This window comes from Phallusia mammillata, chromosome 5 (genome assembly GCF_965637545.1).
Source record: "Phallusia mammillata chromosome 5, kaPhaMamm4.hap1.1, whole genome shotgun sequence".
Taxonomy (NCBI): domain Eukaryota; kingdom Metazoa; phylum Chordata; class Ascidiacea; order Phlebobranchia; family Ascidiidae; genus Phallusia; species Phallusia mammillata.
The window spans coordinates 10,947,803-10,969,329 of NC_137256.1; the positions used below are offsets into that span (position 1 = coordinate 10,947,803).

General features: G+C 37.0%; 2 protein-coding genes across 2 annotated transcripts in view; one reads left to right on the plus strand and one right to left on the minus strand.

The window, feature by feature from the left end:
• The window catches only part of LOC145230377 (UDP-glucose:glycoprotein glucosyltransferase 1-like), a 28,434-nt gene extending 13,190 nt beyond the window's left edge, over positions 1-15,244 (plus strand). The window contains exons 16-34 of the mRNA XM_080095798.1: positions 101-185; positions 484-598; positions 1,047-1,190; positions 2,376-2,582; positions 2,865-3,003; positions 3,614-3,816; positions 4,103-4,222; positions 4,586-4,814; positions 5,339-5,507; positions 5,970-6,054; positions 6,479-6,591; positions 7,067-7,274; positions 11,181-11,290; positions 11,758-11,851; positions 12,404-12,543; positions 13,053-13,194; positions 13,801-13,890; positions 14,219-14,369; positions 14,803-15,244. Of these exons, the coding sequence (XP_079951924.1) occupies positions 101-185; positions 484-598; positions 1,047-1,190; positions 2,376-2,582; positions 2,865-3,003; positions 3,614-3,816; positions 4,103-4,222; positions 4,586-4,814; positions 5,339-5,507; positions 5,970-6,054; positions 6,479-6,591; positions 7,067-7,274; positions 11,181-11,290; positions 11,758-11,851; positions 12,404-12,543; positions 13,053-13,194; positions 13,801-13,890; positions 14,219-14,369; positions 14,803-14,837 (2,579 nt within the window). The 3' untranslated portion in view covers positions 14,838-15,244. The remainder of the gene's footprint in view (positions 1-100; positions 186-483; positions 599-1,046; positions 1,191-2,375; positions 2,583-2,864; positions 3,004-3,613; positions 3,817-4,102; positions 4,223-4,585; positions 4,815-5,338; positions 5,508-5,969; positions 6,055-6,478; positions 6,592-7,066; positions 7,275-11,180; positions 11,291-11,757; positions 11,852-12,403; positions 12,544-13,052; positions 13,195-13,800; positions 13,891-14,218; positions 14,370-14,802) is intronic.
• Positions 15,245-15,587: 343 nt separating this feature from the next.
• Positions 15,588-21,002, minus strand: LOC145230378 (uncharacterized). The gene is made up of 4 exons (XM_080095800.1): positions 19,987-21,002; positions 19,289-19,447; positions 17,329-17,465; positions 15,588-15,909 (listed from the first exon to the last, which is right to left on the minus strand). The coding sequence occupies exons 1-4, from the start codon at positions 20,167-20,169 to the stop codon at positions 15,666-15,668; spliced, it is 723 nt and encodes a 240-aa protein (XP_079951926.1). The 5' UTR covers positions 20,170-21,002; the 3' UTR covers positions 15,588-15,665.
• Positions 21,003-21,527: the final 525 nt, after the last annotated feature.

The window sequence follows — 21,527 nt, forward strand, 5'->3', positions numbered from 1 at the left end:
TACGACATAACTTATTATTGTTCCATTTTTATGTCGAACGAAACATTATTGAGTGCAAATTCACAACGTTATGCACTAGCACAATATTTTTATTTCGTAGATATCTCATATTGGAACACAGCCGAATTCAAAAAACTTTCATCAGAAGATAAAACAGCAACTGTGGCTAAAAACCTCGCACCACTGTAAGTATTTCAACCACTGATGATTTTGTTTATCATATCAGATTGATGATACCAGATTCTGGATTTTGCAAACTGTTGCAGAAAAATATATTCGCGATCCTATTTGTGCTTACCTTGCATCTTTGGCATTAAAAGCAGAAATGTTTTGTCACGTTAATCACATATTAAATAATGCCCGGAACAGATCACCATTTTAATATAAAATAGTCTACTATCGATTTCGGTCTATTCGGAAAACTGATAACCCGCTTAAACCTGCAAGTGAAAAACTGAAACTTTTCCCAAATTTATTTCCCAGTTATCTTTCCAAGTCGGACAGTTCGAAATACATCCGTCCTGTTACAATGTGGATTGTGGCTGACGTTGAAAGGGAAGAGGGAAGAGCATTTGTCTACAATGCATTGAAACATTTGGTAATAGAATTGTTGGTTAAGAAAAATACGATATGACAGTGGTTTTAACGGGTGATCCATGATGAAGAATATTTTAGTTTAAAATATCAGTTGTCCATAATTTGTTGCCACATTCTCTTTTTAAGAAATTTATATTTCAAGCCAAAATGCTTGTACATGTTTACTAATGAAAAATGGAAAGACTGGTTGTCCATGGCCCGCTAAGAAACACTGCACTATGATATGCAAAGATGTTTTAAAAATGCTTGGGTCGCGAGTTCGAATCTCACATGACATGTTAGAAAATTGGCTAGTTGTGCCCAGGTGTTTCTACTTTCTACTCAAAAATGGTTTAAAAAGAAAGTGTCACTTTGCTAAAATTCAAGTAGCCGATCGGTGGCAACTTAAACCATTACAGGTCCGTACACCGTTAACAACATTTACTGAGATTTTATTTTTATTTCCATAGAAATCAAGCAGTCACTCCCGAATTGCCATCATCCACAATCCACTAAACCGTGACGAAATCCCATCAGCGCAATTTATTCGGGCGTGTGAAGCTGCCGTCGCCACACAATCGACCAATCACGCGAGGAACTTTGTCACTAAACTGGTAAAAACTACCTTTTTCAAGTTGTCTTCACCCAAATACTTTATTGAAAGTAAAAACGGCTTAATATATTAAAACAGGGTGGTCCAACTTTATTTTGTTGCGGGCCATTCAAAATCGTTAACTTATTACGCGGGCCAAGGTTTAGATTTTTGCAGGAAAAACTTTTTTTCTAGGTTAAACTCTAGGGCAGTGGTTCTTAACCTTTTTTCCTTGCTGCACCCCTTTCAAATCACTAACCAATTTTCGCACCCCCTTTCAAATCACTAACCAATTTTCGCTCCCCCTTCTGTAATTGCTTAAATAGAATAGACCTAACCAACCTTAATGATTCAGCATCCCCGCACCCCCTAGGAACAGTTCTCGCACCCCTTGGGGGTGCGTGCACCCCAGGTTAAGAACCCCTGCTCTAGGGTATACACCTATACACCTTTTTTATCTATAGATAAGTTTATTTTTATATTTTGTAGTTATTTACGAAGTAGAAGCTGTCAAAAACATTCAGTTTCCACTCTAGCGCAAAAAATGCCCCTGCACGGTTTAAAGAAGCAGAACCCTTTATTACCAACAATGCCTTGTCATTCGTCACAATAGGAGATTTTGCAGTATTTAATAAGTGTTAATTCTCTCACTAAGAAAACATTGAATTATTGAAAACAAAACTTATGGTTGTCTTTGAAATGTTGGGACTTTCGCGGGCCAACAAAATTATCTCGCGGGCCACAATTGGCCCGCGGGCCTGCAGTTGGACCACGCTGTATTAAAAAAAGGAAAACTATTTTTAACCATAAAAATAGTTATTTTCTGCGCGACATTTATTCTTATGCAATAGATTCAAGTACAAAAAATGTCACTAACGTTCAAGATTCGATTTTCGGTGGGTTCACCACTGAGCCTGTGTAGCTCAGTTGGTAGAGCACGAGTCCCAGAAAGACTACTGTTGTTGTGGGTTCGAATCCCACCGCAGGCCAGATTTTTCTAGTCTGTACCTTGCCATATAGTAAATGCTTGGTGACCGGCTGATTTGGTACAAGGCCATTAATGGGCCTGGCGTACTATGATTTAGGTTCAAGATATACATATCGCTTACACATGATCCTCATTACCTTATTCAAATAGAATCAATAATACTGACAATCTTATGAAAATAAAACATATATTTGTTAAACACCAATTATGGAATGTCAGATGAAAAAGGAAAATGCCGACAAACTCGGTTCCGACAGCGGCTCCGTCAAAGAATTCTACGTCGGCGGAATGGACGAAGGAAAATTCGAAAAAGCTTTCAACGCTGACCCCAAAATCGCCGTTCCCTATGTGACGTCACAATCTGATTGGGCGACGTCAGTTCTTGGATTGCTGCCAGGACAAAACGCTATCGTCACAAACGGCAAGGTAAAATTCTGGTTCTGATTTGCAAGAACTCTTTGTTTTGAGATCTGCATTTTCATTATTTTGTCATTTTTATTTTTCAACCGTTTTTTATCGCCTTTTTATTTCCATATCGTAAGTATGTTATTTGGGACAAACGCTTGGCAAATTAGAATCCTACTTAACTAGTTTCGTCTGTCTATACACATCTTCACAACGTTTCGTGTCCCATATAGAAACAATAAAGCTTATTTCATTTTATCCCTAACAAATTGTAATTCCATGTTTTCTCATCATTACATACAGTTGGTTGGTCCGATCGGATCTAAAGAAATCTTCACATCGGATGATTTCAATTTGATCGAGAGTTTGTTATATTCCAGTGCTGCGAAGGAACTTGAGATTTTGGCTAAATCCTTGCGAAGGGATTTCACTGCACCTGAAGGTAATAGACATAAAATCGTTGATCTCTTTTTACACTGTTTGTGTATGCTAATATGACTCTATAGACATTGTTTGTGTGATAAACATGCGAAAAAAGACTAAAATCTTAAACCCGTTTATTCAAAATGATGTAATAAACCCTAAGCAACATTTGTGGCTCGATTCAGTTAAATTTCGGACTTATTTGAATTCATTGGGTGTATGATGTATACGGTTAATTTTCGGGTGTGTTTTCATCTAAAAGGTTTCTGATGTATTCGAATCCTTAAAAGTTAAAAAGTGTTCGAATCTATTTCGTTTCATTGTATTCGAATCCCTAAACTTATAATTTATTCGAATCCGTTACGTTTTTTGCATTCGAATCCATTGTTTTCAATTGAATACAATGGATTCGAATGCAATAAAACTGTAACGGATTCGAATAAATTGTAAACAAAGGGCCTGAATGCACCAGCAACCTTATTAATTCACAAACAGTTTCTGATATATTCGAATCCAATTAGTTTCTGGTTTATTGAATTTGTTGACATAAATCAACTTTCGTAAGATTCGGATTCGAAATCCTATTGATCTAATGTATGTGGTTCATAGTTTTCATCTTTTTCACGCAGCTAGTGATTTCATCATGAAACTCACGAGTCATCTTAGCTCACAAGCGAAGAGTGACGTAGACCGCCGTGACCTTTCACCTTTACGCGAGGACCACAGCGTCATCAAACTGGAAAGCAGTGAAGCGGATCCATCCCCTTATGACATCACAGTGGTGGTTGATCCCGCGAGCGAAAAATCTCAAGAGATAATTCCAATTGTTATGGTTGGTAACTTTGAATATTTTGTAATTTTTTTATTTGAAGATTTGGTTTCCCAAGAAGAGAAACGTTTTTGTTCAAATACAGACCTACATATTCGGTTGTTAAATAATCGAAAAAATGTGAAATATATCTTTTTGCAGGCAGAACATTTGATTACCTTAATTTTTTGTCAAGTTTTTACTGAAAACCAAACATTTTTTGACACGAAGCAGTATTGAGCTTATCTCCAACGATTGGCATTTTATGCAAATTTTCCTGATGATTTTTACTCAGATTTCGAATTTTTAGGTACTCCGTGAATTATTTGACGCTAATGTGAAAGTGTACATGAACTGCAAGGACAAATTATCGGAACTTCCTGTGAAGAGATTTTACCGATACGTCGCACAACCTGAACTCACATTTAAGGTTTGTAAGCCTGGGAACTTGGACTACGGTTTTTAACGGCAACAAAAAACAACAATAATAACGAAATAACAACATTGATAACGTTCTGCCATAAATTAACCATCTTTTAGTCTGTGCTGTGTCACATAGAAAGTTTGGATACCAGCTTGATTTAGCATGACGTTCTAAGTCAGTTGTTCTTAACCTTTTTACAACCAATTTTTTCTTTTGCTTTGCCCCTTTACAAAACCAAAACTACCAACTATGACGTCACAGAACTTAAAATCGATAATCTAATTATCATGTAAAAATATGTGATATTACTGCTTCGAATTTACTTTTCAATCGTTTTTGGTAATCTAATATAAGTAAAATTATTTCCAGGTGGATAACAGCCTGTCGGATGGCCCACAAGCCAAGTTTTCTGATATGCCTTCCAAGTCGATCTTAACACTGACCATGCATCCGCCGGAAGGTTGGATGGCGGAAGTTGTAGATGCCGTTTACGACTTGGACAACATTAAACTTGAACAAGTGAAGAATAATTTAGTGCTGGCCGAATATGAACTGGAATATTTGGTACTTGAAGGACATGCAAGAGATTTAACCACAGGTGGGAAAATATAAGTGTATTCTTACTTACAATTTGGTAAATTTTGTCGCATTAAAAACAAGGATAAAAGGGTTGAATATTTTATTTTTTCGATTAGGATTCGTTTTTCTGCGTAAAAAGTTTTGTCGTCACGTTAAGTTTAAAACAGTAACAGAGTGTTCCAGGCGTTCAATTTGGACCTACGAATTTTTTCCCTTCAATTTTGTTTTATTGAAGGATGTACAAAAGAGGAGAAATACATTACTTTAATTTTCGAAACATGAATCAAAAACACCTAAATCGGCCAAAGTTGCATGCTTTTTAATGGCAACGCCAAATTTTGTTTATTTTGGAGTTGAATATTAAATAAAAAAATTTGCAAACCTATTAACGTGAGTAAATTTAAGTTTTGGGCTTTATGTAACAAATTATACTTTTTTAAATAATTTTTTTGGAAACTGGTATGCTTAAATGTCAAAAAATCGATTTAACACGCCATAAACGGCATTTGAAATTGGACGATAAAAGTTAAACTCTCTTTTTAGGCACTTCCCCTCGCGGCCTGCAGTTCACTCTGGGTCAAAACAGCAGCACGGTTACCATGGATACGATCGTGATGGCGAATCTTGGTTATTTCCAGATGAAGACGAAACCTGGTGTTTGGTATCTTAACTTGAGAGCGGGAAGGTCGCAGGAAATTTATCAGATTGTCAGGTTGGTTGGAGTCAAAACGCATAAACCCTTTTTTAAGAATCCGATGCTGTTTTGTACTAAAAAATAACCAAATTTGCAAAAAGTGAATGTACTATTTTATGACATTTGAATCTTATAACACAGAAAGTGTTCATGTACTCGTAAGTTCATAAATGAACACATAGATGAATGAATAAACCTTTATCACATTATTGAGCTTTAGTTTGTTTATAAAAACACTATTCTAGGTATTAAATTTTGGGCGAAATATTGCAAAAATGCACTTTAAAGTTTGTGTGATCAAAATTAACAGAAAAAATGAGAATTCTACCAGTTAAAATGTTAAGCTTCCTGCTGCTGGCTGGCATAATATAAACTATACAGAACTCTTCTGGCAATTGCATTTTGAGTCAATAGAGTAGGTGAAGTATTGACATTTGAACCATTAATCATTCGACTTTACTTGTGTGTTTTCACTTTCAGCCACGAAAACATGGATTCTACTCCAGGTTCTGATGACGCAATCGTTCTCATGGACAGCTTTAAAAGCAAAGTGATCATCGTGAAGGTAAATCATGTTCTGCAAAAATTATGTGAAACACTTTTTTGTGGATTAATTTCACCTAAATGTTAACAAATAAGAAACTGTAATTCAGACGATGACCAATGAGAAGTGAGTTACCTGAAACTACTTTGAATAGTTAACGTATATTGTAGCTTATTGAAGTCCAATCTCAAACATAATCATAGTACATATACAATGCTTGTATTAGAAACACATTTAAAGTATGACCGAGTAAACTTCAACTGTACACCAACAGCGACTGAACAGACTTAGTGAACTTGCCATGTGGACAAAATTAGTCATGCATGAAACTCAGTCAGGCATAAATAAAATGACAACTTTTAAATTCAGCTGGGGACAAACTTAATGTTAACAGTTATATATTAGGAAGTGCTGACTTAGGTTTAATTTTTGTTTTGTTTTTTAGGTTTCCAAGAAGCCTGATATGGTGGATGTCGCCCTTCTTGATGATGAGAATGACGAGAACAAAAATACGGAGAAGAAAGATGAATCTAGTGGGATATGGAATTCTATCACCAGGTAAAAAATATTAAAACACCATTATTTCCTAAAATTGTTCGACAATATTTTACGTGGGTTAAAAAAAAACGGAATCAAATGTAATTATCGTGTTTAAAGTTTTGACTTTCGGTGAGTAATCACCCACAAGAAAATTTTACATTTTTTAAGGTTGTTTTTACTTCATCATTTTTAGTTGTGTGTCGTCATCCTTCTGTGACATCATAGTTTGTAATGTTAGTTTTTTTAATAAGGCGTCGATAAAATTCAGGGCTAACCGCAACAAAAAGATTAGGAACCACCAATGAAGACAGCAATTACTTAGATTTGCAGAATTAGTGCATTAAAAACAGACTTAATTTTATCTTTGTATTCTGCCGAATGTTAAATGACAGTAATACGGTTTGAAACGCTGTATACTTTAGTGTATAAATGTTAGTTCGAATTCGCAATAAGGCATTCGTATATTCTACATTTAAATATTTTTTCTTATCAGCACTTTCACTGGAGGAAGTAGTGATGAGAGTGGACCCGAGTCCTCCCAGCCTCCTGTAAACTCCTCCGACGTGATCAACATCTTTTCACTAGCATCCGGACATTTATATGAAAGACTCATGCGTATTATGATGGTCAGTGTGTTACGCCACACAAAAACTCCTGTCAAGTTTTGGGTGCTCAAGAATTACATCTCCCCTCAGTTCAAGGTTAGTTTTTATTGTTTTGAGCAAGTAACTATTGTTGTGCTGTATGCCAGTGGTCAACTGATCCAACTGAACTGACCCAACTGATCAGCCCTGGACTGGGCGAAACTAGTGTCTTGAACATTGTTTTGGAATTGTTTGCCTTACTGGTTTCAGAAATATGCTAACCTGGTCGAGAAAAATCGGGCTAGATCTCTTGGCCTGCCCATTCAAACAGGTGGTACGCAGGGATAAAACAATCGTCAGGTGGTACGCAGGGATAAAACAATCGTCAGGTGGTACGCAGGGATAAAACAATCGTCAGGTGGTACGCGATCAGTAAAAGGTTGAGAACCAATGAGATAACATTTCTTATAAACCTGTGAAAAATCTACCTAAGCGCTTGGCTGAAAGCTTTATGCTAATGACATATTCCATATTAAAGTTCCTTAGTCGTTGACTTTGTTAACGATCTGTTGCGTAATTATGGGAAGGGGACACATATTGTTTTTGTCTATATTTTTTTTCTTTTTTTCCGTCTAACGCGGATTTGTTCCCACGTTTTGGTCAAGAAAGAATGGTTCAAACTTTTTCAAATTTACACACATTACAGATATTGGTCTAAAGATGGTCCATGTGAATTTTGACCCCGTTTGATCCCTCTGTTTACCCATAGCCCCCCAAAACGTGAAATTTTTAACGCGGATTTGTTCCCACGTTTTGGTCAAGAAAGAATGGTTCAAACTTTTTCAAATTTACACACATTACAGATATTGGTCTAAAGATGGTCCATGTTAATTTTGACCCCGTTTGATCCCTCGGTTCACCCACAGCCCCCCAAAACGTGAAATTTGTTAAACGGCTATACTTGCTAAAGCAGATGATTCTGGAGTTTAATACTTTTTTGATTGGTACATTACAGCGTATTTTAAAGTATTTTGTAACTTGAAGTTGTATATATCCATTTTCACCCCTTTACCCCCAAATATTTGTTTGTTTGTTCACATGTTAATGAGGTCAGAAATACAAGACTTAACGTGCTAAAATTTTGAACAGCTGTGGACAGGGTGCTGTTAAAAATTTCAGTGCAATCGGCTCAGTAATTACTCTTACAGCCCCAAATATGTTTTTACATGCTGTCTTTTGTCAAATTTGCGCTCGCTCAGTGCACAGCTGACGCAATGGGAGTGATTGACGATAGTGGCGCATAGAAAAAAAAGCCTCTGCTTCACGCATGAACGCAGTCGTCACTTGACCATTTTCTCACTGGTTGGAATTAAGATGGTACAATGTTAGTGATATTGCGCTGTAAACGTTAACGCTGCGGGGTCACGGCACGGACAGGCGATGTGTATGACGTCGTGACCGTATTTGCCTGTCGCTCAGTGCACAGCTGACGCAATGGGAGTGATTCACGATAGTGGCGCATGGAAAAAATGCCTTTGCTTCACGCATGAACGCAGTCGTCACTTGACCATTTTCTCACTGGTTGGAATTAAGATGTTACGATGTTGGTTATATTATTGCGCTGTAAATGTTAATGTAGGTCAACTTATTCGTGTTTTGAAACGCAGAGCGACAACGCAGCACGATTTGTTACACCTGTGTAACGTGACTTCTCAAACTGAAAGCGTTAATAAAACTGTTTCAGAACAGGTTTTGGACATAAAAAGTCCAGCTAAGCAATCGTATTGTTGATATGTATAAAGGTGCCAGGGAACGCTGTGTGCGGATTAAAAATCATAATTCAACAAACAAAGGGCTGTGACTGTTACAAAACAAAAGTTTATAAATATGTCTTTAATACGTCAAATGTCATCTGTGCAATTCAAATTCTTACCTAGCATATGCATACGTCATTCATCCTGTTACGAACTCAAAATATATGTGTGTGGGAGGACCCATTGGTTTTTGCTAGCAAAAACAATTATATATGTTATAACAGGCCACAAAAGTATTGGTACCACACTGAATGTATCCATCAAATATATATCCCTTACAATTATAATGAATGGTGCGTAAATATGGCACAGTTTCTGTAAAATGGAATATATAGGAAAACCACTATTCCAGTTTAACAATGATTGTGCCATATTTTTACTGTTACCAAATCGCATATACACATGTGTGGGGACCCATTAGATTATGCTTGCAGAAACAATTATTATTACGGTATAAAGTACCAGGAAAAAGATAGGGACCCAATGAAATGTAGGTGCCAAATATATATCCATTATAAATATAGTAAATGGTATATATGATACATCGTTAAATATGATGTAGTATATATAAACTGGCAATATATAGGAAAACCACTATTCTAGCATTAAATTTAACATTACTTATCATGGGTCCCCTTCCCTGAAGGGGACACATATTGTTTTTGTCCGTATTTTTTTTTCTGTTTTTCTTTTTTCTGTCTAACGCTGGTTTGTAACGCTGGTTTGGTAAAAAAAGAGTGCTTCAAATTTATTCAAATTTGGACATATGTTAGTTATTAATCCAAACTTGATCCTTCAGAAGTTTGACCCCGAATTACCCAGCGGTTCACCCACAGGCCCCCGAAACGTAAAATTTTTAACGCTGGTTTTGTAACGCTCGTTTGGTAAAGAAAGAGTGCTTCAAATTTAATAAAAATTTGGACACATGTTAGTTATTAATCCAAACTTGATCCTCCAGAAGTTTGACCCCGAATTACCCAGCGGTTCACCCACAGGCCCCGAAACGTAAATGTGTCTAACGCTTGTTTGGTCAAGAAAGACACTGTAGGCAGAAGTCCCAAGAGAGTAACTCACTGCTTTACGATAGCAGGAGGGCTCAGCTTGACGTCGGACAGACGTTTTACGAGACGTCGTTTCGGTGATTAGAAATCAGCTGTTGCTATTTCGTTTTATTAAGTTATTACTCACTATTTCAGTTTTGGCAAAGGTTGCACACCTATGACGTGATTTAAACCTAAGAGGCGTGCTTGGGTTTCGTATATGTCAAGCAAAACTTTGTCAATCAAAATAAAGATGAAAAAATAAACTTGACATTTTTGCAAGATAAATGTTTTTTTAAATGCTTATTGTCAGGTTGGCCGCCGCATGACTACGGGTTACTTAAGGTCAACTATTACTAACTAGGTATTACTAGGTAGGTATTACTAACTCGTCATAATGTAGCGTTTTTTTGCAATCAATTTAGGAATCAATACTCAAGGCATGTATAAATTAGGTTAAACGGTGTTTTTGAACACTAAGGACGGGGTGCTATCGTAAACGGTGTCGAAAGGTCAAACAGTCGTTTGGCGTGTGCACCCTGAGAGGTTACTACAGGTCAATGGTACTTTTGCGAAACAAAAGTAAACGAACAACAATTTGTTATGTATACACTTGTAGCAAATTGCTTTTTAATTTAAAGTGTCTGTAACACAACTGTTACAGCTTTCTAGAAAAAGAGTGTGGTTAAAACCTGACCTTGGCGACAATATCTGGGTCAAAGCAAGAGAATCAATTGAAATTATTTTTTTCGTTCGTTTTTAATGTTTTTGTAATTATATGACAATAATAGTGCAAAAAGAATACGAACAAAAACTTTTTATTGTTGGGTTAATGCTTTCTAAAAATTTGTCCTTAAAAATCTAAAAGTCACTGCAACATTTGTTTACCGTAAATCTGCACAAACACGTGTGTGGGGACCCATTCTTTTTTGTTTACAAAAACAATCATATGTGTAGATCAAATGATATGTATAGTAAATTGGTAAATAGCATATAGAATATATAAAATGGAAGTATATCAGAAAGCCACCATTCTAGTTTTTCCTTTAATAAAGGACAAACAATAAGTTGTTTGTTGGCGATTACTTGATTAATTTTGTTTCTATTGGTAACATTAGTCTTAAGTAGAAGTTTTTCGCCGTTTTTGAAAGAGACTTACTATTTCTTAGGACTTCATTCCCCACATGGCTAAAGAATACGGATTCGACTACGAGCTCGTCCAATATAAATGGCCGCGATGGCTGAGACAGCAAAAAGAAAAACAAAGAACTATGTGGGGGTAAGGAAAAAGTTTTGTAGTAATTTGAAAATCTCCTATCCACTTAGCTTAGTGCCATCAATGCAGACCAGCCATCATGGCATATTCATTCATAAATCACAGTACGTCAGTACTATTAAAGGCGTTAAACCTGCGATTTGGGTTCGAATCTCACCGCATACTAGATTTTTCTGAACTGTGCCTTGGCGTATGGGAATGCTCGGCTTGATTCGGTGTAACGCCTTTAATTGCCGAATATTTTTTTTCGTCTTTTTACTGTGGCTTTAAAGTATTTAAGACGTTTTATGAACAATGAGCATTGTGTCATGATTCGACAAACATCAGTACGCTATGTGTGACCAAAACTTGTTTAGGTTTTGGGATGTTCAGGCGAAACTCTTGTTTGTGCGATAAAACTATTAACTAAGATCGGTAACACTAATTGCTGTTGTGTTTTTGGATCTTTTCAATTGCGTTTTTTATCCCAGGTACAAGATTCTCTTCCTGGATGTACTTTTTCCTCTCGGAGTCGACAAGATCATATTTGTGGATGCTGATCAGATTGTACGAGCTGATCTTAAGGTGTGTGCGGTCATATCTTGTTTAAACCACAATATTGTAATGTTTAGGGGTAATTTAAAGTAGAACTGTAAAATAATGTTTTCAAAGCCCCAAACCCCTTCTCTGATACAAACACTAAATGTATGCATAGACTCAGAAATATTGAAACAATGTTTTTTAACAATTTGTTTAATACAATACAACAAAGCTCGTTTGCTAAATGATAGCTCATTGATGCGTTGTGTTATGTTATGTTTAAAATGCCTGAGGTAAATTTTGGTAATGGATTTAGCGCCAACATTTTTTCATGTAATGGTGACTTGTCTGTTGAATTAAATGGTAACCAGAGAGCAGACATACTTACATTTGTATGCTGTTTTTTAGCACAGTCTAACAAGCAAGCAAAAAAAAAAGTATTGTTATCGTTCCAATTATATTTAAAAGATCGAATTGGAACTTCTGTACTAATTGGCGTTCAAATTTGGCTCGTATGCCAGAATTAATACCCCGTTTTTTATCTATAATACGAAATAAACATTATTTCCATCTACCTAAACCTCGACAATAATGCAGGAATTACGCGATCTCGACTTGGAAGGCAATCCATACGGTTACACCCCGTTCTGTGACGACAAAACGGAAATGGACGGTTTCCGGTTCTGGAAGGGAGGTTACTGGGCCAGTCATCTGGCTGGGAGGAAGTATCATATCAGGTGATTTCCCGAGTTATTTCAATGCACAAAATTTGGAATTTTTTTAAGTCAAAGTGGGTGTTTGAGGATGTATTAGCAGGCAAATGATCCAGTCGGAACGGGTTTGCGGTTTGTTTAATTGACTTAAGTCCCCTATACTTACTTTTAAGTCTACACATCATTTACAGGGCCGATCGAACTCAAAAATAGTTTTGACTGTGCACTTAATACGTGAGATAACAGCTATTTAGGGTGTGTTCCACAATTTGTCGTTATAACACACCCCGTAGCTGTTATGTTATCTCACATATTCTTTAGTACGTCTTTTTAAAGACAATACAGGCTCCTTTTTACTAGTTCGGTTCCGGTTCCGGTTCCGGTTTTAATGCGAAACAAAGTAAGGGGTTCAACTCCGGTTCGGATTTTTAAACATGTGATTTACGGCTCAGGTTCGGTTCGGGTTTATTGAATTAAACCAGTTCGCAGGTCCCGGCTCGATTCCTTGCTTTAAACTGGTTATTTCCTTGCAGCGCTATTTACGTTGTCGACCTGAAGAAGTTCCGCTTGATTGCGGCCGGTGATCGACTGAGGGGACAGTACCAGGGTCTTTCCCAGGATCCAAACTCACTCGCAAATCTCGACCAGGATTTACCGAATAATATGATCCACCAAGTAAGTAAGGCAGAATCTGGTGGTGTTCCGTTGAGCAGCAACCATCACCAAAAGTCGATGAGCGTTGTCGTCACATGTGCATTACGTAACAATAGCTTAGTAGCCATGTTTGCACATATTAAATTATTTACTTAGGGACAAATCTTAGGACCAATTTCAATGTTGAAAAACGCGATTTGGTGATACAAAAGTTATCACTTCTTTTAAGGGAGTATTGGATGTAATTTAGACTCGTGCTCTTCAACCTCTTTTTTCTCTCATGCACATATAAAAACTAATGGTGCGAGAAATTTTGTGACTGATAACCAAAAGGGGCATTTTTGGGTAGAAACAAGAACTTTAGGATAAAAAAGTTGAGTTGATATTTTTTATAAAAACGAAACTGTTTTGAAGCAACGGTTTATGTTTGTTATCGTACACACACCGCAAATAACTCACACATATATAACTTTTGTGGTGAACGTCATGTCATATTGCTGTTGAAAAGCAATTTGGTTAAGGGCGAAAATAAAATATCGATACTTGGCACCGAATACTCATCACTTTAGCTCGGTTCGTTTCTATGTTGTGTATTTTAAACTCAAGCAAGTTTTTCTTCTCTTACAGGTCGGGATCAAGTCGCTACCTCAAGAGTGGCTCTGGTGCGCTACTTGGTGTAGCGAGGAGTCGAAGAGCAAAGCGAAAACAATCGATCTTGTGCGTTGCATTGGTTACAGCGAGAAACAAAAGATAGATATCTCATTTTATTTCACGACTTGTTAAAATAGGAAGCATATCCCATAGAATAGAATCATACACCATAACATGAAAATTATACCTTGTAACTTGTCATAGAAATGGTACATAATAACGTGGAAATCATATCTTACAACATTAAAGTCATATCTTACCATATGATAAAAATCATAAATTACGACAAAAAATTATAATTTGCAAATAATGCTTTATTTTTAGATTTTAGAAAAACGCTGTTTCGCGCTACCGGTTTGTTACGTCACACAATACTAACGTTCTTTTACTTTAGTGCAACAATCCGTTGACAAAGGAACCGAAGTTGACGGCGGCTGTGCGAATCGTAAAGGAATGGTCAGAATATGACAACGAGATAAAAGCTTTGCAGGAGAAAGTTGACGATGAAGAAGTGGAAGCTGCTAAACAAGAGATTGAACGTGCAGGTAGCGACATCTAGCGGCCTCAGTTGTGTGCTTGTTATATTTGAAATTTTATTATAATTGTTTTGTACACAAACCAGTGTAATTTAGGCCTGTTATATTTTATATCACTAAAAAGGAGGACACATTGCCATTTGAGATTGTCAAGTGACGATTGAAATGTTTTATTCCAATATACTGTCCTTTTATTTAGATACTGAGAATACTAACAATTGTGTATTGTATAACAAAAGGCCACATTGATAATTAAGGCAGATTTTTTTAAGTGAACACCGTATACATTCATACGTTGAGTTAAATTGAGTTGAGTTTATTTCGCCAGGCAAAATCGTAGCAGCACAATTGTGCTAAAATATTCACCAACCTGGAAATAGCTGCGCAACGTTCAGACGTTAAAAATTTAGTGTACTTACGTACTTAATGTATTTTGTTTCAGAATCAAAAAAGCCGCTTGTCCACGAAGATCTTTGATGGCTCCGGTACAATTGATCTATGCATTGTATTTTCACCCAGGAATACGTATGAACTTTACTATGTAGTGAACAGAGACCAAATCTAAAAAAAGTGAAACCCCAAAATATTTCCAATTCTGTTTGAAAGCCCCACAGCTTTAATATTCAAACTATTTCAAGTTTGTGGTATATTGCAGCTTTAATATTCGTCATGCTGATATTATCTGTGATATGAACTAAACTGTTCCTTGCAAACTATTGATGAAAAATCATCGAAGCAAGTTTGGTAGTAGAATTGTGGATGTTCTCCCTGTACCGAAACAACTTGTCAATGTTTTCATGCACTGTTGCTAGTGCCAACCGTTCCAGCACCCGCTTTAGCGTGTGTCAACAATTTTGTCGTGCAATAAACGAGCGATTAGGTAATGTTGATGCACCAGATTTTAGCCTGAAGACTTTTTCATTTCATGGTTCTGTTTGATGCAGATACAAAAAAATGGCCCAATATTTGGGCCTAAAGTGAAACATGCCAGCCGTATTTTTTCGAAAAGGCAGAATTTGTTGGAAACTTAGTTTACCAAATCAAACAATTTGACGGACTATCTACATTTAACTTGAGTAAAGATTATTTTTTGCAAAAGGTTTGTACTACACCAAAAAACAAGTAATTATTGTACAAAAAAGGTTGCCGACCCATGGTTTAACGTACTTGCAATACAATAGGCAGCTCGCCCGACCACCAAGAATAAAAATAAAATCAAACAAAACGAACAGTGGTCAAAATTTTTTTTTATTTTCAAGCTGTAAATAACTGTGAACAACCATCCTGAAATGAATTTGATCGTTTTTACAAGCGTGAAATATTGGTTGTGAATGAGGTACGCAAATCAAAACAGCAGAGACTGATATATCTATGTGATTCAGGATAGTTTTTCAGCACTTTCTCTCCAGAAATCGGATCTTTGTATACGGCTAAGTCGACAGTTTTTAAAATTTCTGCGCCATGGTTTTTAAAAATCTTTGTTGAAAATGTTGACGTGCATTCGCCGAAGAAATATTTGCAGCCTTGTTCCTTTGCCACCTCGCATGCTCTGTCATTAAATTGTTTTTTGTTTTAATTACAAAACCAAATGGTTTAAAACATGTATAGAAATGACCGAACGAAAATTTTAATGTAAGATCAAACTGCAAGAAGCTTTTGAAATAGAATCACCTATAGCTAGCTAGGTGTATAAGGACCTTGTTAAACCTTATTGATTTGGATTTAGGAACAATAAAATGTTTACAGAAGGCTAGGTACAACATCAATTTGACGTTCTTTGGTGGTAAATAACTGATAGTAAATGGGTATGTAAAGTTAGGAAGCCAAATACTTAAGATATATTTTTAGGTTACTACAAAATGATTTAAATATGCAAATGTTCTATGATTGATAAAAATAATTGTGAAACGTTGTGCCTGATCCAATAATTTTGATACTATCTATTTGAAAAACGTCTTATTAGGAAGTTGTTTGTTTTTTAAAAGCACAAAGGTATATGTGTTACAAGCACTTCGGTCAAACACTGATATAGAAACTACCCAATAAACTGGAGTGTTTAACAATTTTTTCGTTCAACTGGCGTAATGCTAAACAAAATACTAGTTGTGTTTCAAGAACTTGTATTTTGCTGACGTTTTGCCCACCTGAATGGTAGGGCTTCTTCAGAGCAATGAATGATATATTGCGAGCACACTAGCGAAAATACACAAGGGCAGCGGGATATGATGAAAAAATAATTACATGAGAACAAAGGGTTTTCGTGAGAGTTGCGTGCGCTACAATATTCAGAAGCCATTATTGGGAACGATGCCTAATGTTTGAACGAGGAACTAAATTGAACAAAAAGGTTGGTCTTTAAAACTTGCCTCATAACTTTATATTCAAATGTTTAAAATCGCAATGATGGCAAAAACCTAATCCTGGTTTCCCGCAGTATTTTGTTTCCGAATTCCCCATCAAATATCAGACATTAGATACGCACTGTCATATTGTAGCGCAAGCAACTTCTCACGGAAAGCCTATGTTCCTGTGTAATTATTTTTCATCATATCCCGCTGCGCTTGTGCATTTTCTCTGCTGTGCTCGCACTATATGATTAAATTTCATATCATTGCTCTGAAGAAGCCGGCTACCGTTCCGGTGGGCGAAACGTCAGCAAAAAAACAAGTTCTTTAAAAACATCTAGAATTTTGTTTAGCATTACATTAGATAAAAAACAAATTTGTGAAACATGCAACCTGGTGGACGAAACGCTTGTTCGGTATTTTTTATGATCAGAAAAAACTGAAGTGTCGTAATTTGGCTACGAAGCCAATACGGTCATAAGCTTGCTGTTAACTTATAGTCAAACAATGTGCATTGTCTGCCGCTTATTTATGGCGCAATGTCAAGCTTAAATACAAACAAACCATTGTTTCACAAATATTTAACACACTGTGGGTTTAAATGTATCAATACATTTACATACTTTTTTATCAATACCCAACCAAGGCCGAGTCTGGTGTAATTATCTCCCACCATCAAATATTCTGCTTTCATAAACTTCGAATCTCCAACTTTGGTTGCAATCATTTTGTCTGGTCCGTTCGACAAAAACTCCAGCACCTAACAATGTCAAAGAATGACCAAGTATTGCTCATCCAGCAGTTTTATTGTAAACAATCGACGTTTCGACGTCCTATACAAGACGCCTTCATCAGGATAATGACATAACTTGCAAGACAAATTTCTTTTAAAGCGACAAAATGCAAAACACACACATGTAAAACAGCGATAACAAGATCGCGCGGCTGCAAACTCGCACCACCGTAGCGATAAAACAAGCTCAGTGGTGTAAAAGCGACCGATAATTTATCGGCATTAGAACATCTGTTTTAACGTTCATTGTGTTGGCGCGTGAATGGATGTTCCAGGACTCTAGGAAACTTCGCTTGTGATAATCAGTTTCCTTCACCAACACCTGAGCAGCAGAAAAATTAATGCTGTGGCGGTGAGTCGTTGCATGGTTTGCCAACGCTGATTTCTTCGCATCATTCTTGCACACATCCCTTTCGTGCTCCTTCCGGCGCGTATTTAGACTTCCACCATTCTCAACCAATGTATATTTCGTCACACTCCCCGCACGGTATAGCATACACCACAACCCTAGTTGCAGTAGTATCTAGAGCAGCGGTTCCCAAACTGGGGTCCGCGGTCCTTTAGGGGTCCGTGAGGCAATTTTGGGGGGACCGCGAAGCGGTTGAAGTGATTCTATAATCTTATTTGGCGTCAGTTTGTGCCACTAAATAAGTTTAAATCAAAGTAGAATTGTGAATCGACTGTCCCCATTGCTAAACAATGGCCTTTATTGAATGACAACTATCAAAAATGCAATTGTTCGCGCACAATCGTAATGTTTTTGTCCTGTTTGTGGTGTCATATGCTGTCTTTGGATGATTGTTATGCGCAATTTTGCATAACTACCTAAAATCCTGCAATCAACTTTCGTTTTTATGAAATACCCATTTAGGCTTAAAGACCGCGAGCCCTCGAATAATGGCAAAGGGACCGTTTTGAAAAAAATATGAAAAAGTTTGGGAACCACTGATCTAGAGGGTCTTTTGCCCGAACTGGATTCTCCGTGATCACAAAAAGGTTTCACGGAAAGAGATCCAGTACAAAGAACGTGCCTTCGTCACCTTACCCTACATACCAGGGTTAACAGATGTAATCCGTCGTATGTTGACCGATTTCGGAGTATCGGTTGGGGTCAAACCAGCAAATACCTTACGTCAGATGCTGTCGCACCCAAAAGACCCTCTAGATGCTACTGCAACTAGGGGTGTGGTGTATGCTATACCGTGCGGGGAGTGTGACGAAATATACATCGATGAGACTGGTAGAAGTCTAAATACGCGCCGGAAGGAGCACGAAAGGGATGTGTGCAAGAATGATGGGAAGAAATCAGCGTTGGCAAACCATGCAACGACTCACCGCCACAGCATTAATTTTTCTGCTGCTCAGGTGTTGGTGAAGGAAACTGATTATCACAAGCGAAGTTTCCTAGAGTCCTGGAACATCCATTCACGCGCCAACATAATGAACGTTAAAACAGATGTTCTAATGCCGATAAATTATCGGTCGCTTTTACACCACTGAGCTTGTTTTATCGCTACGGTGGTGCGAGTTTGCAGCCGCGCGATCTTGTTATCGCTGTTTTACATGTGTGTGTTTTGCATTTTGTCGCTTTAAAAGAAATTTGTCTTGCAAGTTATGTCATTATCCTGATGAAGGCGTCTTGTATAGGACGTCGAAACGTCGATTGTTTACAATAAAACTGCTGGATGAGCAATACTTGGTCATACATTATGCCTGGCAGCAATAGCTTATTTAATGTCAAAGAAGTTTGGCGTTTTATAAGTGAAACACTTTCTGATACACTGACTTACCCGCGCAATTTGAGCCATCTTAGGGGGCAGTTCTAAACCCTCACCCCAATTGTTGGAACTTTTTTGTGTTGCATGCGGTCCAGTAGTAAGAGCCATGCCGCATATTTGATCGTTGCTTGTGTCGTATGCACAGATTGAATGACCATCCGAAACACATGCCTAGGAATACATGCAGAAAAAAGCACCAAAAAATGCCTTGCAAATCTTATCCTTTTCATTTAACATACAGTTTTTACTTTATTTTTTTTACTCTTGCAATGATTTGCATGTATGTATTACTTCAATGACAACGTTTTGTGCAATATGAATGGCAATTGTGATTTCAATAAGATTGTCAGTACTATCTGGAAAACTGCATTCTTTATGGGTTTGAGTTTTAAGATGACCGAGTGGTTAGCGCAACCCCCTTGTGCTCACAAGATTATAAATTCTAATCCCATGTTGACCACTTGTGTGTCTCTAAGCAGAAAACTTTGGTGCAACGTAAAGGAATCTGATTGGTTAAATCTAATAAAAGTCACCAAATCCCAACTTTTCTAATAAAAAGGTTTACGGACTTTTAAACATTCAGCTCGACGGCGGACTCGTTGTAGCAGTTACCCGCCCACCAAGGTTAAAAATCAGACAAACTGATTCTCATTCACTGCCTTCTTTTTTCTACGCTAGGATTGGTTAGAGCGTTAGACACATATAAATACCATTGCATGATCTACATCCCAGATAATAGCTTCTTCACATGACAGATCCAGAGCGATACTCAGTGGTTCACGTTTTATAAATTCAGTTATCATTTCTTTTATGACACCGATGTCATCAGATGTAAGTCTTCGCCAGCAGATGTCGCCCTTGCCATTAGGGTGGGTCATAAGTTTGTTTGACATTTTTGGTAATCTTGATGTCAAAGTAAATTCAAATTTGGGTAGTTTTGAGTTTTTTAGAGTCTTGGAAACAACAACCTTAATTCTACAACAAATATTTAGCTAGAAATGTTTTCTAAAGCTATTAGTTTTTATGCATATCATTTTATGAGTATTTTGACAAAACGAATTTGCATTCCATTAAACTTGTCCAAACCAACCAACAACTGACTGAAACTTACAGGTTATACTTCGTTATTCAATTACAAACCAGCTAAAAGTAAAAAAAGTAATGTATTTCTATAAGGTCAAACGGGTAACCGAAGATCTGTTTGAATCTTGATTCCGGGTTTTTCAATGCAGTAAATTGAAACTAGTTTAGTCTTTAAAAATCACTAAGCGAACTGTGAAACGCGGTTGCCTTTGTCTACAAACTGTAACAAACAGGCACAAATGAAGTCTTTTTAAAGGGGGTTAAAAAACAATCGTACTTTAGTTAAAAGTAACGATGGTTATACACCAAGAAAATGTTTTAGCCTGCAAAAAAATCGTTTTACGGCTGCAAAGTATTTGTGGGTTATAACTGAACGTTAAAGTTTTACACAAGTGAGAGTGGCTGCACTGTGCGGCTTAGGATATTTTGAAAGCACTCTGTCGCCGGTTATACGATCTCTATATTCGGAATAATCGGCAACTTTCAAAGTTTCTGCGCCGTGTTTGTTGAAGATCTTCGTTGTAAACGTGCCTTATTTCTAAAGTTACTTGCATAATTAATGACTTGTATTACTCTTATTCTGCCGCTGACAGTACTGAGCTAAATATAATCTTATCAAATCTATCAGCTGTAATACCCCATCCTTTGTCGGACATAATTCGACACAATAATTACCTCAAATCCGAAACATTTGATGTTATTCGCCACTTGGCACGAAATCAAGTCTGTGTACCAGGAGCCAACCACTGCTACATGTTTGCATGGTCCGAATTATGCAACGTTGCTGTTTTTCGCAAGTGACGCTTTATCTGTTTGCTCTCTTTAGTTAATCTTTTGTTTACACAACGGCTCTGGAGCGTGTCGTTTTTCAGTCGATGCACGAGAGAGATGAGAAAAAACGTTATTCGACCTGTTGGATTTGACAGACGATTTATTAAATCCGAGGACGAGAAAGTTTTCCAGTGATTTACCAAAAGGCAATGCTCGACTGATGCAAACAGATAAGCAAGCACTAGTCATTCTCTAACAGGATCATTGAAACCAGGGCTTAAAAGATTTATGTGATGTATTTGAATAAGCGATCAAATTGTGGCTAATAAAAACTGAAATGAAATTTGTTTTGTGTCGTAGATGCCGGTTTTGGCTGATTATGTCAAAAGCATAGACC

Coding starts and splice junctions, on each gene's coding strand:
- LOC145230378 (XM_080095800.1), bottom strand. CDS start 20,169: ATGTCAAACAAACTTATGACCCACCCTAATGGCAAGGGCGACATCTGC. Junction 17,466..19,288: donor AGATGGCTCAAATTGCGCGG/GTAAGTCAGTGT, acceptor TGACATTGTTAG/GTGCTGGAGTTTTTGTCGAA. Junction 15,910..17,328: donor GGTTGGGTATTGATAAAAAA/GTATGTAAATGT, acceptor ATTTAATGACAG/AGCATGCGAGGTGGCAAAGG.